This window comes from Asterias rubens, chromosome 2 (genome assembly GCF_902459465.1).
Source record: "Asterias rubens chromosome 2, eAstRub1.3, whole genome shotgun sequence".
In the NCBI taxonomy this organism is placed as follows: Eukaryota; Metazoa; Echinodermata; class Asteroidea; order Forcipulatida; family Asteriidae; genus Asterias; species Asterias rubens.
This window is the reverse complement of record NC_047063.1, coordinates 25,372,183-25,385,495: the sequence shown is the minus strand read 5'-3', so window position 1 is coordinate 25,385,495 and position 13,313 is coordinate 25,372,183. Positions and strand designations below refer to the sequence as shown.

General features: G+C 41.0%; 2 protein-coding genes across 3 annotated transcripts; one reads left to right on the top strand and one right to left on the bottom strand.

Moving 5' to 3' along the window:
* Window positions 1-722: 722 nt before the first annotated feature.
* Window positions 723-9,703, top strand: LOC117306974 (isatin hydrolase-like). 2 transcript variants are annotated; one of them, XM_033791579.1, is made up of 4 exons: window positions 723-737; window positions 853-938; window positions 2,187-2,395; window positions 8,781-9,703. In XM_033791579.1, exons 3-4 carry the CDS (start codon window positions 2,214-2,216, stop codon window positions 9,475-9,477), a joined length of 879 nt encoding a protein of 292 aa, XP_033647470.1. In that variant the 5' UTR covers window positions 723-737; window positions 853-938; window positions 2,187-2,213; the 3' UTR covers window positions 9,478-9,703. The 2 variants fall into 2 exon arrangements, with proteins under 2 accessions (XP_033647470.1, XP_033647469.1); XM_033791578.1 differs by having other exon boundaries at window positions 725-938.
* Window positions 9,704-10,660: 957 nt separating this feature from the next.
* On the bottom strand, window positions 10,661-11,983 carry LOC117306973 (zinc finger protein OZF-like; the record flags this gene model as incomplete). Its single annotated transcript, XM_033791577.1, has 1 exon — window positions 10,661-11,983. A coding segment is annotated over one exon (1,323 nt), but the record flags the coding sequence as incomplete, so codon positions are not given.
* Between the last annotated feature and the right edge of the window lie 1,330 nt (window positions 11,984-13,313).

Sequence of the window (13,313 nt, the reverse complement as noted above, 5' to 3'; positions counted from 1 at the left end):
TGAGGGTTAGAGCGCCACCTCGAGGTTAATTTTGTTCAATAGTTTTTTTCTCTCTCTCTCCATAGAACTGGTCTTGTCCATAGAGCTATGATGCGTTAGTTAAGCTTTCCTGGGTCGACCCCGCAGTGCTCACTCTCGGGTGAGCCCCTGACAACAAGAGCTAATCGAACGATCACACTCGCCCTCTCGTGGTGACGGCATGCACCTAGAAGTCGTAGCATTCATATTTAAATAATCGCCAAACTGCAATAGTTTTGACCTCACCCATTGAGGAATGAAATGCCTAGCTCCAATGCCTCTACCCGCAATGCCTCAAAACAATACGCCGCGCAAGATCAATCAATTTGGATCAATATGGGTCACACCATGTTTGTACTTGGTCTGTCACGAGGTCACTATAGCAAACCGCCTTGGTTGGCATGGTCGGCCGAATGTTAGTAAATCATTAAATCGTAAAAACAGATGTTTTAACCAAATTCAACATTTTCTTCAAACTTTCAATTAAATAAAATACCTCTCATAATTAGTTGTTTTGTTTTAAACAAAATGAACAAATTTGGTTCATTGGTACAAAAAAATATCGATCTTTTCTTGATTTGCACATATGGCTTTCCATAGTTTTCCAATCTGGGTTGGCAAAAACTCGGGCTGTGACGTTGCAAAAGAAAGGTCTATTGGTCGAGGTCATTATTTGTCTGTTTACATTCCTGGGGCAGAACAGTTGTTGAGGACATAGAGTAAGTTGAGAATAACACCACTGAGTATTGTAAGAAAGAGAATATTTATAGCAAATCAAGTTTGTTGAAAGGTGCGTTTGTTTGAGGTTTGGTCATGTGAATTTATCCTTTATAGCTCCATGGTTTATTGACGATTGACGAAGAAGTTTTTAACTGTATTGGACTCTATTGGTGTATCATCACAAAGGTTTTGCTGTTAAGGTAAGATTGTATAAAATGCATCACCTTTCTTTGGGATCGGAAAAGATAAAATGTGATGGTATACCTTTTGGCATTCTGCAATGGATGTTGTTTAGAGACACCTGATGTTGTAATTGATAATAAGATGTGATATGAATAGTGAGGGGCTTTTTGGATAGTGATGGAAGACAATTCCTTCTGTTATTAAAACGACAGTCTTTTAAACTTGATAAATATTACAAAAAGTTCTAAGTCATGAAAAGGCAAATACATTATTTTGGTGCGTAAAGTACCCTGTACTTCTGCTGCTCGTTTTCCGAAGTTGACCGAGAAAACGTTACTATTGTGGCGCAACAGAGGTAGAACGCCCCTGTGCGAGGAATGGAACGATCCCAAAAGCAGTGACTCCGCACAGCGCGTGCTATTGGTTAGCGCGATCACGTGTGCACGTGGCCAAATGCTATAAAAGCGGCGACGTGCAGAATGCATGATGAGGGGCTGGACCAAAGATTATAGAGCGCCGCAAGGCGCAAGATGCGGAACTCGGGCTGTAATGTGAAATCCCACTGGACGCCATTTCGGCAAGTAACTCTTTTGATACAACAGTAGATCAGTGCAGACAATGACCATTCCTATCAATGGGAAACAAAACATTCACTTGCTGAAATGGCGCCCATGCGTATTTCACGTTCCAACAATAGATAAAGCTTCAGTTCCGCATCTTGCGCCTTGCGGCGCTCTATAATCTTTGGGCTGGACTGATAATCAAGTAATACTGATTGTTCTTGCCACAAAAAGTAAAAGTATTGCTGTTGAAAAAAACTTTTAAAATTGTTGAATATGATTTTTTTAATGTTGAGTTGTTTTTTTAATGTTGCGGTATTTTTTTTATGTTGCAGCAGTTTTCATGCCGGGTTGAATACATTCCGCATGTTGATGCGTGTTTTTTAAAATGTTGACAAGTTTTTTGTAAATGTTGGACTTAAAAATATTGCTGTTGACAATAAATTTTAAAATTGTTGAATATGATTTTTTTAATGTTGAGTTGTTTTTTTAATGTTGCGGTATTTTTTTTATGTTGCAGCAGTTTTCATGCAGGGTTGAATAAATTCCGCTTTGGCGTGCCATAGTCAGTATGCATGGCACTTGAAAAGTAATGCAACCCTCTGAAGACTTGTACGAATTGTTACGTAATAGAATTTGTAATAAATTGGTTTGAAGCAATACGCTGCCACGTAAATCACCATCAATGTGTTAATTCTTTTCTAGCTGTTTGTGTGACGTCCTCACTAAACCATGGTTAATGTATTCGTGGTGTCCAGTGTGGCACTACTTCTTGTGTCTCGGAACGCCTTGGCATTGGAGAAAGGTGAAATTCTGGACATGTCTTACGACTTTGGAGAAACTACGTTATATTGGCCAGGTGGTGGGTTTGACTTCACTATAACAGTTCGTGGGCCAGATGGGACTGTTCCATGGTAAGATGATGATAGTACATGACTGTTTAGGGAAGCGATGCACTACTCTAGATCTTCAATAACTGTAGCCAACCAATCTGAAAACTTCACAAAATTCAGGGGTTACGTTTTAATTACATTACAGGCCCGTACACCAAATTTAAATATTATTATTAGCTGTTCCGACCTACCGTCGGAACAGGTATTGTTTTTGTCGAGATTTTTATTAGCTGTTCCGACGTAGTGGTCGGAACGACAGCTATTGTTTTTGTTAAAGTCACCTGGAAGTTTTTTTTTTTTTAAATAAAGCTTTTGTCACTAAAATATGTGTTTTTACGAGAGGAATGTGAATAAAAAGTTAACTAAGGTTTACAAATATTAGTTTTGATTGTATTTACAAATTTAAGAGTAGGCCCCGACCCGAGAAGGCGCTGTTCGTGACGTAATTCAAGGCGCGATATTTGAAGAGAAAATTTGTAGTCAGGCCCCCGTACATTACGTCTGGGAACATGTCACATCAAAACAAATTTAGACACGATTTTACACACATACGTACATTGAAACTTGAACATGTTGAACGCCTAGTGGTTTTTACAAAAGCTATTGCTGCTATTTTTTTTAACTATGCGACTTTTTAGTGACCAAATGGGTTGTAAGATGTGGGTCTGCCTACGTATTATTATAGAAATACGGCCACGGAGCAGACTGCACGCACGCACTATGGCTGCTGTATAATGTGCGGACGGTCACATAGGACCTGCACGCACGGTGAATCGCATGCGGTACCAAAACAAATCGTGTCACTTGGCAAAAGCTAAAAACATACCCTCAAAGTTCAAACTTACCCGAATTTTTTCACGTTAAGCAAATGCTCCTCTGGGTTCGTCACGTCTTTCAGATACCTTCTTCGATTTCCCACTAGCTGGAAAAAATGTTGGGACGGCGTCGTGTTTAAGAATGGCTCTTCTCGTCATGTCAAATGAGTGGTGTATCCCGGATTCGAAGCACGACGGCTCGAAGTGTTCGCTGCATAGCGCTGAAAAAGACGTCGGACCGGACCACTTTGCTCTAGTTAATCTGACTTTCTCAGCCCACAACCGCCTATACTTGGGATCTGCAGGAAATAGATGAAGACTGACCCCATCTTTAGTTGTTTTGCTGCATCCAGCAGCAATACACCTGGTCGGCATTGCCGGAAAAATACCAGCCAAAAACCTTTTTTGCAGCGTACAAACTCACGTCTTGAATTACATGTACTTTTGCACGTGTGTTTATCTACGCATCGAGGCAAAGTCTTCCTTTTCCTACGTCACAAAAGGGGTAAAAGGAGTCAACTCCCCCAAGCACTTAATTAATTTTTTTAACATATAAATCGTGACAAACAATTACTCAAAAAATTGTTTTATTGTTAATAAACATATACATGTGTACTCTTATGTTTAAAAGAAAAAAAATCCTATTTCCAGGTGCCTTTAAGTTTTTTATTTGTTTTTATTAGCTGTTCCGACGTAGTGGTCGGAACAGCTATTGTTTTTGGTAAGATTTTAATTAGCTATTCCGACGTAGTGGTCGGAACAGCTATTGTTTTTGTTAAGGTTTTTATTTGTTTTTATTTTTAGCTGTGCCGACGTAGTCGTCGGAACAGCTATTGTTTTCGTTAAGAATTTTATTTGTTTTTATTATTATTAGCTGTTCCGAAGTAGTGGTCGGAACAGCTATTGTTTTTGTTAAGATTTTTATTTGTTTTTATCATTAGCTGTTCCGACAGTTCCGGATTGTCCCCGAACTCTGCCGAACGCATCGCGAAGTCACGACACGTGACGAGCGTGCGCATATTATTTTTTTCCCAGGACAAACGTGGAGAATTTTCGCACACGTTCGTCCGTCCTAGAATAAAAAAAACCCACTCGATCCGTGCTTTGTGTACCACGCATCTAGGAATCAGACGTCTGGTTCCCAGACGCGTGTCCATATGTTTTTGTACGCAAAGCACGGATCGTGTGTTTTTTTTATTCTAGGACAACGTGTGTAAATAATTCTCCAGGTTTGTCCTGGAAAAAAATATGCGCACGCTCGTCACGTGTCGTGACTTTGCGATGCGTTCGTGGACAATCAGCATTTGTAGTGTAGTGGTAAAACGGAGTATTTGGGGACTGAATTACGGTAAGAATTTATAACTTTCAACATTTTTTTAGATTGCGGAGTGGGTTCTGTGGTCGCCCCCTCGGACATTGATATATCAAATGACACATAGAGCCTAATTTTTGCGAGATTAAAATAAAAATATAGAGAGATTTTCGATTCCAAAATTCAATGATTGAACCATGATCGTTTAACGCGTGAGAGATATTAACCTATGAGGTTACGGGAGACGATAGCTGGACGAAACCGAAATAGTTCTAGGAGTATACAACGTAGTACTTCTGGATGTAATAATAATAATAATCGAAGTCTTGTATAGCGCCGGTGTGGCGGCCTCAGCGCTCCGGCGGTCTCTGAGCTCTCCTCTGGGTGACGTCACCGGAGATTTCGGCACGCAGTAATCACGGTCTCAGATCTCTGGCATGCCAAGCTCTCCGGGGTGGCGTAGCATGCTGTCATTTCGGGCGTGAGTCCCCGTCCCCTCCCCCCTCCCTGCCGCCACGAATAAATCTTCGAGACCTGTTTTGTTATCGTACGAGAGTGCTTTTCCGAGGGGCAACCCAAAACCCTTTTCTGGCTTTCAGTAATTCCCACTCCTCAAATACTTATTATAAACGTGATTACTTTTGTCACAATACTGTCGCATACGCTCCACTCGTTCACACCACGACATGGGCGCCGCCATGACAGCTACGAGAGTAGACTTGTGGACAAGTCGTTTTTGTTCCCACGTGGTGAGATAGTCGAGTTGCAGCGAACTGCTGGTTGCGCGACTACTACGAGCTGCCTGGAGTCGGGCAGCGCAGTAGTTGCGCAACCAGCAGTTCGCACGCGGAGAGCACCGCTGCAACTCGACTATTTCACCGCGTGTGACAATAAACGACTTGTCCCTAAGTCTACTACGAGATTGTACTCAGCACGGCGCTAAAATTTACTACTTTCGCTTGGTGTGCGCAGGCACGGCATGACGAAATACTACCGTATTTGGTAATCTGGAGCTCTGAGACCGCCGGAGCTACGAGACCGCCACACCGGTATCCGCCAATGCAGGCGCTCATGGCGCTTGCTCAATAAATCTGCACCCTAGTCAGCTACGCTCCAGGTGCACTGCTCGCGATATCTTAAAAAAAAAAATTATAGTCATTATGCTTGTCAAAGGCAAATATTATTTGTTGGTGTTGAACAGATGTGTTTTGAGTGCTGATTTGAATGTATCAGTTGTGACAGCTGCCCGGACGTAATGTGGAAGACCATTCCATATCTTTGCTGCTGCGACTTGAAATGAACGGTTTCCCCAATAGTTGCGTGCCCTGTGTTCTTCAAGGAGAAATTTGTCTGCAGAGCGTAGATTTTCTCGTGTTGGAACATATGGCTGCACAAGATCACATATATAAGACGGGGATTGACCATTCATCGCTTTAAACACAAGCAAGCCGATTTTGTATTTGATCCTCTGTTCAATTGGGAGCCAGTGCAGTTGTTTCAGAAGAGAGCTAATGCTTACCCTCTTTTTGGATAATGTAACTACCCTGGCTGCATTGTTTTGTAGACGTTGGAGTCGATTCAGTAGTGATTTGTTCAGTTTGTACAATGCAGAATTACCCATATCAAGCCTTGAAGTGATGTATGCATGGGATAAAAGTTCTGCAACTTGATCATTGATATGCTTGCGGACCATTCCAATATTTCTGAGTGACATGAAAGCTGCTCGGGATACAGCGGAGATGTGGCGATCCATGGAGAGATTAGAATCCAAGATGATACCAAGATTCCTGACAGTGTCTGATGGAGGAATGACGCCTGTACCCACCCTGATCCCAGAGATATTTACCTTTGACCTTTGATGTTGAGATCCAATTACTATGAACTCGGTCTTCCCATCATTCAGTTTTAGGAAGTTTGAAGTCATCCACTGGCGTAGCTCATCAACACACGCTTCTATTTGCTGTAATGCATGGATCACTTCAGATTGAATCGGACTGATAGATATATATATCTGGGTATCATCTGCGTAGCAGTGGTAACCAAGGCCATGATTCTTGATGATGTGTCCAATTGGTGTGCAATACATTCAGAACAGCATTGGGCCAAGTACCGAACCTTGAGGAAGTCCATATTGCAGTGGCATTCTGTCTGAGGTTGCACCGTCTATGCCCACAAAGTTTGTTCTCTGGCTGAGATAGGAGCAAAACCAGGTGCGGTTCCAGCTAAACTGGGTGCAGTCCCTTATTCATGTGGTTGTACACTTTCTCTATGGGTGTTGCAATACATTTTGTTGACAGTGAGGACCTGTTTGGATTGAGGACTTACTTGAGGGTAGTCTACGACGCAGTACTGATGTTGGCATCCTTGTATTTGTTTACTAACCTTGTTCTGGACCTAATACTTTGTGCATACTCCATTGGATTTGTACACAACCTATAGGCACACATTGGAATCCTACGATGGTTCAGGGTTTTCGTTACAACAAATGTACGTTCTAATAGGGTTTTTGTAAAAGGCATTGGATTGGGGTAAGTTACAAACCCATCGTGTACCCTATGAAATCTATTAGTACGAAAAACACAATTTTGATACTGTGACGCCATCACGTGTTAATTTATGCTAATTGGAAGCTTTGAGTTTTTCTTTGCAGCACTATATCTCAAGAAGTGTACGGCCGATTTTTTTTCCCCAGTAATAGACTCCTTAGGCATGATTGATTTGCCTTGGGTAACCGTGACCCCGATTTGACCTCTACTTCCGGGTCAACCGGAAGTGGGAACATATCTCAAGAGTAACACAACTGATTTAAAAAAATTCTTCAGTTATAGACTCCTTAGGTCTTAAAATTTGTTGGGTAAAACCGTGACCTCATTTTGACCTCTTCTTCAGGGTCAACCGGAAGTAGGACCATTTCTCAAGAACTACACAACCGATTTTCAAACTTTTTTCAGTTAAAGACTCCATTAGGCATTAAAAATAAATTTTGAAAACCGTGACCCCAAGCTGACCTTTTCTTTCGGGTCAACCGGAAGTGTGACCTTATTTCAAGAACTAGACAACCGATTTTCAATTTGTTTCAGTTTATTAGCTCCTTTGACATTGGACATTCGCATTGGCTAGCCGTGACCCCATGTTGACCTTTACTTAAATTTCTTCAGTTATAGACTCCTTAGGTCTTAAATTTTTTGGGTAAAACCGTGACCTCAGTTTGACCTCTTCTTCCGGGTCAACCGGAAGTGGGACCATATCTCAAGAACTACACAACCGATTTTCAATCTTTTTCAGTTTTAGACTCCTTAGGCATTAAAAATAAATTTTGAAAAACCGTGACCCCCAGTGGACCTCTACTTCCGGGTCAACCGGAAGTGGGACCATATCTCAAGAACTGCACACCCGATTTTCAAACTTTTTTCAGTTATACACTCCTTGGGCATTAAAAATTAGTTTGATATAACTTTGACCCCATGTTAACCTTTACTTCCGGGTAAACCGGAAGTGAGACCATATATAAAAAAGTACACAGCCAATGTTCAGACTTTTTTCAGTTTTATACCGTCAGACAATAAATATTAACCTTGCAAAACGGTGACCCCAGGTTGACCTTTACTTCTAGGACCTTATATCAAGATATACACAACCGTTTTATAAACTATTTTAGTTATAGACTCCTTGGGCATTGCAGCTTAGTCTTTGGTAGCTTTGAGGCCATGTTGACATTTACTAACGGGTCAACTGGAATGTGTGGCCATATATCAAGAGCTACACAACTTTTTTGAAAAACTTTTTTTCCAGTTATATATTCCTTGGGCAATGAAGCATATAATCCAAGCAAAACAACACGGAACAGCTTCGTGTTTGATCACAAACACTTAATGTCTAGTTATTATTATTATTAAACGGTCAAATCTTTGTCAGCGTGTGTGTGATGGGGGGGGGGGGGGCTGGGGGCGACCTGTCAAATCCGGGGTATTTTTTTGCGATCAAAATAAGCAACAGTTTTTCAAGCTTCGAATGCCAACTTCGAATGCCTTCTCCCCAACCACCTCCATGCCCCAACTTCAAATTCCTTCCCCCAACATTAAATGCCGTCTCCCCAACTTCGAATGCTGTCTCCCCAACTTCGAATGCCGTCTCCCCAACTTTTGAAGGGGTAAAGCCTCTATTTGCCTTAAACAAGTAAAACAAACACTTTGTTTACAATTAAGATCCATATCACTTGGCGTAAAAGTTGTGATTTTATTGTCTTTTTTCTTGTATGTCTGCTTGCTTCTCTCTGTAGGTATGAAGAAAATAAATTTGCGGCAGCAGAACACGGTGGAACTCACCTCGATGCCCCTGCCCACTTCTCAGAAGGCAAACTACGAGTTCATGAAATACCCATCAGTAAATTGGTTGGACCCGCAGTACGAGTTGACATCTCAAAACAAGCCTCAAATAATCGCAATTATCAATTGACTACCAAGGATCTTCACGACTGGGAAGGAATCAATGGGAAAATACCAGACGGTTGTTTACTGTTTGTTTACACCGGTTGGGGAGCTTTCTATCCCGACCGTCTGTCGTACTTCGGATCCACTCGGGATGATACCTACCTTGATGATCAGGGTAATTCGTTATATCAGTTCCCAGGGATCGCTCCCGAAGCTGCTTCGTGGTTGGTGTCAAATCGACAGATATCGGGCATTGGAATCGACACGCCCTCTGTTGACTACGGACAAAGTCTTGATTTTTTAGCTCATCGGAATCTGTTAGCTGCCAATGTATATGGAATGGAGAACGTCGCCAACTTGGATAAACTACCTACTACGGGAGCTAGAGTACATGCTTTGCCTATGAAGATTCGTGGCGGTAGTGGGGCACCATTACGTATATTCGCTATGCTGGAAGTCAATGACTACGCAACCATTCAACCAATCATTGCAATGATCTTTTCAGTTAGCATTTTAATCATTGTATTTCACTACCTGAAACAATAGGCCTAATGTCTTCATTTGTTCTGAAACCATAAAGTGGAAATGTCTGAAACTGAAGAATATATGTTGTACATCTTCAACATTTTTACATCAAATCGATTTATCCAAATAAACTCTATTATAAGAACAAAATATGACAAAAACTAGGGAGGTTTAGCTGCACGTTAGGGGAGCAAATACATGAAAGTTACGCACAAACAGTATACGTTAACGTGAACAACATCACAAAATTTTGCTTGATTTCGAGACCTCAAATTCTAAACTTGAGGTCTCGAAATCAAATTCATGGAAAATTACTTCTTTCTCGAAAACTACATTACTTCAGAAGGAGCCGTTTCTCACAATGTTTTATACTATCAACCCCTCCATATTATGCTAATAATTATTTTGAGTAATTACCAATAGTGTCCACTGCCTTAAATACGTTAAGTTACAATTAATTTCACGTCACGTGCAGACGTCAAAGGTAAGCATGATATAGGCTTTAAGTGGTGACGTCACCTTAAAAACCAAACAATTCGTTGACGTTAGACGGTCACGTGTTTGCTCGTGTTACCTGCAGCTAAACCTCGCTATTGTTTCGAAACGTGCCGCTTGTTCCAGTCAATAACTTTTCCCCCAAACCACAGTGTTAGATAGTCAGGTTTTAGCCTCATGCCTAGATCATAATATTGGCTGTATCACAATATTTTTCACGACTGAACATTTTCAGCGATGATTTGTTCGTAGCATTTTTAGAAAACTATATTACTCAGTTTCTTGAATAATTTTTAATGGAACCAAAAAAACCTGATGGGCAATTTTCCCCCGGTTTAAGTTGGTTCGTTTTGTAGAATAGAATAATTCTCCGTTACAATTATTATATAATGGTCATCAGTAAGATATTAACCATTAAGCCACTGGACCGCCCAGCCACTTAAAGTGATACACTGTATAATGCAGTAGGAGGAAACCTCGCTACAGCTTTTGTTTGTAGAATAAAAAGAAACATCAAAATAAAACTAGATAGTCATTAGTAGGGTACGCATTGGTGAATTCATCTATTTTTTTATAGATCATTATTGATTCATCCCTTCACAGTTGACTTGTCGAAGCTAATGATGATGAAATAATTTTAGCTCTTACCCAACAAAACGCTCATTAGTAAACACAAATGAAACTGTATTTATCATTTATGGTGATATTGTCGAAAACTAACGCCTTCGCAAATAATCAGCATTGAGCCAAATGGTTTCTCTCCAGTGTGAATACGCAGATGTCGGGTCAGATGAGGCTGATGAGAGAAGGTTTTTTCACAATAGTTACAAACGAATGGTTTTTCTCCAGTGTGGACACGTTGATGGACGGTCAGGTTAGACCTATTTGCAAAAGCTTTTCCACAAATGTCACAAACACATGGTTTTTCTCCAGTGTGGACACGTTGATGGAGGGTCAGATAATGCTTAAGTGTGAAAGCTTTTTCACAAATGTCACAAACTAATGGTTTCTCTCCAGTGTGGACACGCCGATGGTCAGTCAGATAAGGTTTCTGTGTAAAAGCTTTTCCACAACTGTCACAAACGAATGGTTTCTCTTCAGCGTGGACACGATTGTGGATGATCAGGGTATCCCTTAGTGCGAAAGCCTTTTCACAAATGTCACAAACGAATGGTTTCTTTCCAGTGTGGGCACGCTGATGTCTGGTCAGAGTAAGCTTATAGGCAAAGCACTTTCCACAAATGTCACAAAAGAATGGTTTCTCTCCAGTGTGAACATGATTATGGATGGTCACACTATGTTTTAGTGTAAAGGCTTTCCCACAATCGTCACAAACAAATGGTTTCTCCCCAGTGTGGACACGCTGGTGGCTGGTCAACTGCTGCTTCTGTGTGAAAGCTTTTCCACAAATGTCACAAACAAATGGTTTTTCTCCAGTGTGGACACACTGGTGGACTGTCAGTGAAAGCTTATGGGCGAATGCTTTGGCACAAACCTCACAAGCAAATGGTTTCTCTCCAGTGTGGACACGCTGGTGGATGGTAAGATGATGACTTTGTGTGAAAGCTTTACCACAATTTTTGCATATAAATGGTTTCTCTCCAGTGTGGACACGCTCATGGTCGGTCAGACTATGTTTTAGTGTAAAGGCTTTCCCACAATCGTCACAAACAAATGGTTTCTCCCCAGTGTGGACACGCTCATGATTGGTAAGAAAATCACTTCGTGTGAAACCTTTACCACATTTGTTGCATACAAATGATATATCTCCAGTGTAAACACGCTCATGAGTGTGCAGGTTACGCTTCCATGCAAAGCCCTTTCCGCAATGTTCACAAACAAATGGCTTGTTGTCAGTATTACATCTTTCTCTATTTTTCTCTCTAGTTTTACCTTGCTGATTGTCTTTCTGGTCGGTCTTACATGCAAGGGAGGAGGCTTTTCCACATATATCACATACAAATGGACTTTCTTTAGTCTGGAAAAACTGATGTTTAGTGACAGGTTTTCTTCGGTTGATGGCTTTGCAACAATATTGTCACAAACAAGTAGCTTTTTCCCAAGATTGACACTCACACTGCGTAGTTTGGGGCTTCCTCGCAAGAACACTCTTCCATTACCATTTCTTAAAGACTTATTCATTTTCTAATAAAATTCAGCCAGCATTACATCATGGTGGAAATTCAAATGTTTCAGTTCTCAATAAAAGCTTTGTAAGACTACAACCCCGAGTTAACCGCTCGTACGGAGTCCACAATGAATTCCAGAGTGAATGCTTTTGTAGAGTTTCTTTCCACAAACATCTAGTGTGCTTTATTTGAGCAATCTATTCCAACGTCACTTGGGATTGTTGAAGACATTTATCTGGAAAAAAAAAACATTTTGCTTTCAAGCGAGAAATTAAGAATAGAGATATTTACTGATGGACTAAACATGGAAAAGATGAATGTGCATAAAACATTTAACAAATTTGTCAGTGCCGTGCTTATACATGTACTCATTTGATTCGCTATTAAAAAAGGCAGCATTGTCCTGTCTAGCCATTTGTATGTGATGCTCTGAACATGGAGGTAGTGAAAGCCTCCTCGCATGCGCGAGAATTACCCAGTTAAGAGTTTCTAGAGACAAACAATACACAACCTCACGTACAGTAGGTATCGCCATCATTGGTTTTGAGCGCAACATCTCTGAATTCTGTAAATTTAAAACTGTAAACTAATGTGTTTATAAGTATGGGTTAGGGTGACTTCTTGGTACTATCTTTGTATTTTTGTCAGGTCGACAAGTGTGGGGTAGTCGACAAACAATGACCAGAGGAACCAATTGACAATGAGGATGTGTCTATAAACGGACTTTCTTTTTTTTTGGGGGGGGGACTGCAAGGATGTTTTTTTCAGACCCTCTCTTTCCTTGTAGTAATAACATGTTTTTATACCTTCTTTGCGATGGGGCTAAGTGTAGCCGTGAGTTGAGCGGTAGGCACACAGGATTTACATTTTAATGTCTGATAGAGACCTCTCGCACAATAACGGGTCTCTAATCAAGTCTAACGTTGACATGCCCACGCTTAACAACCATAACAACGTGTACACTCACAGACCGGACGCTAATTCACCCAAAATCTGTTCTCAAATTCTGGACAACAGAGACTACTTCAGTTTAGCGAATGCTCCCTTACATTGATCTCAATAGTCAGTTGTATTTTTTTCCCCAGGAAAGATGAGGGCCACTTAGCATAAATGGTCATGTTTTACCTTCTTTCTCATTTGCGCACTACCTACCAAGCCTGTCAAAAGTACCCTCTAATTGTATGCACTATACTGTGTCTCCATGCCAGCTTCATGCGTTAACATGAAAGATGA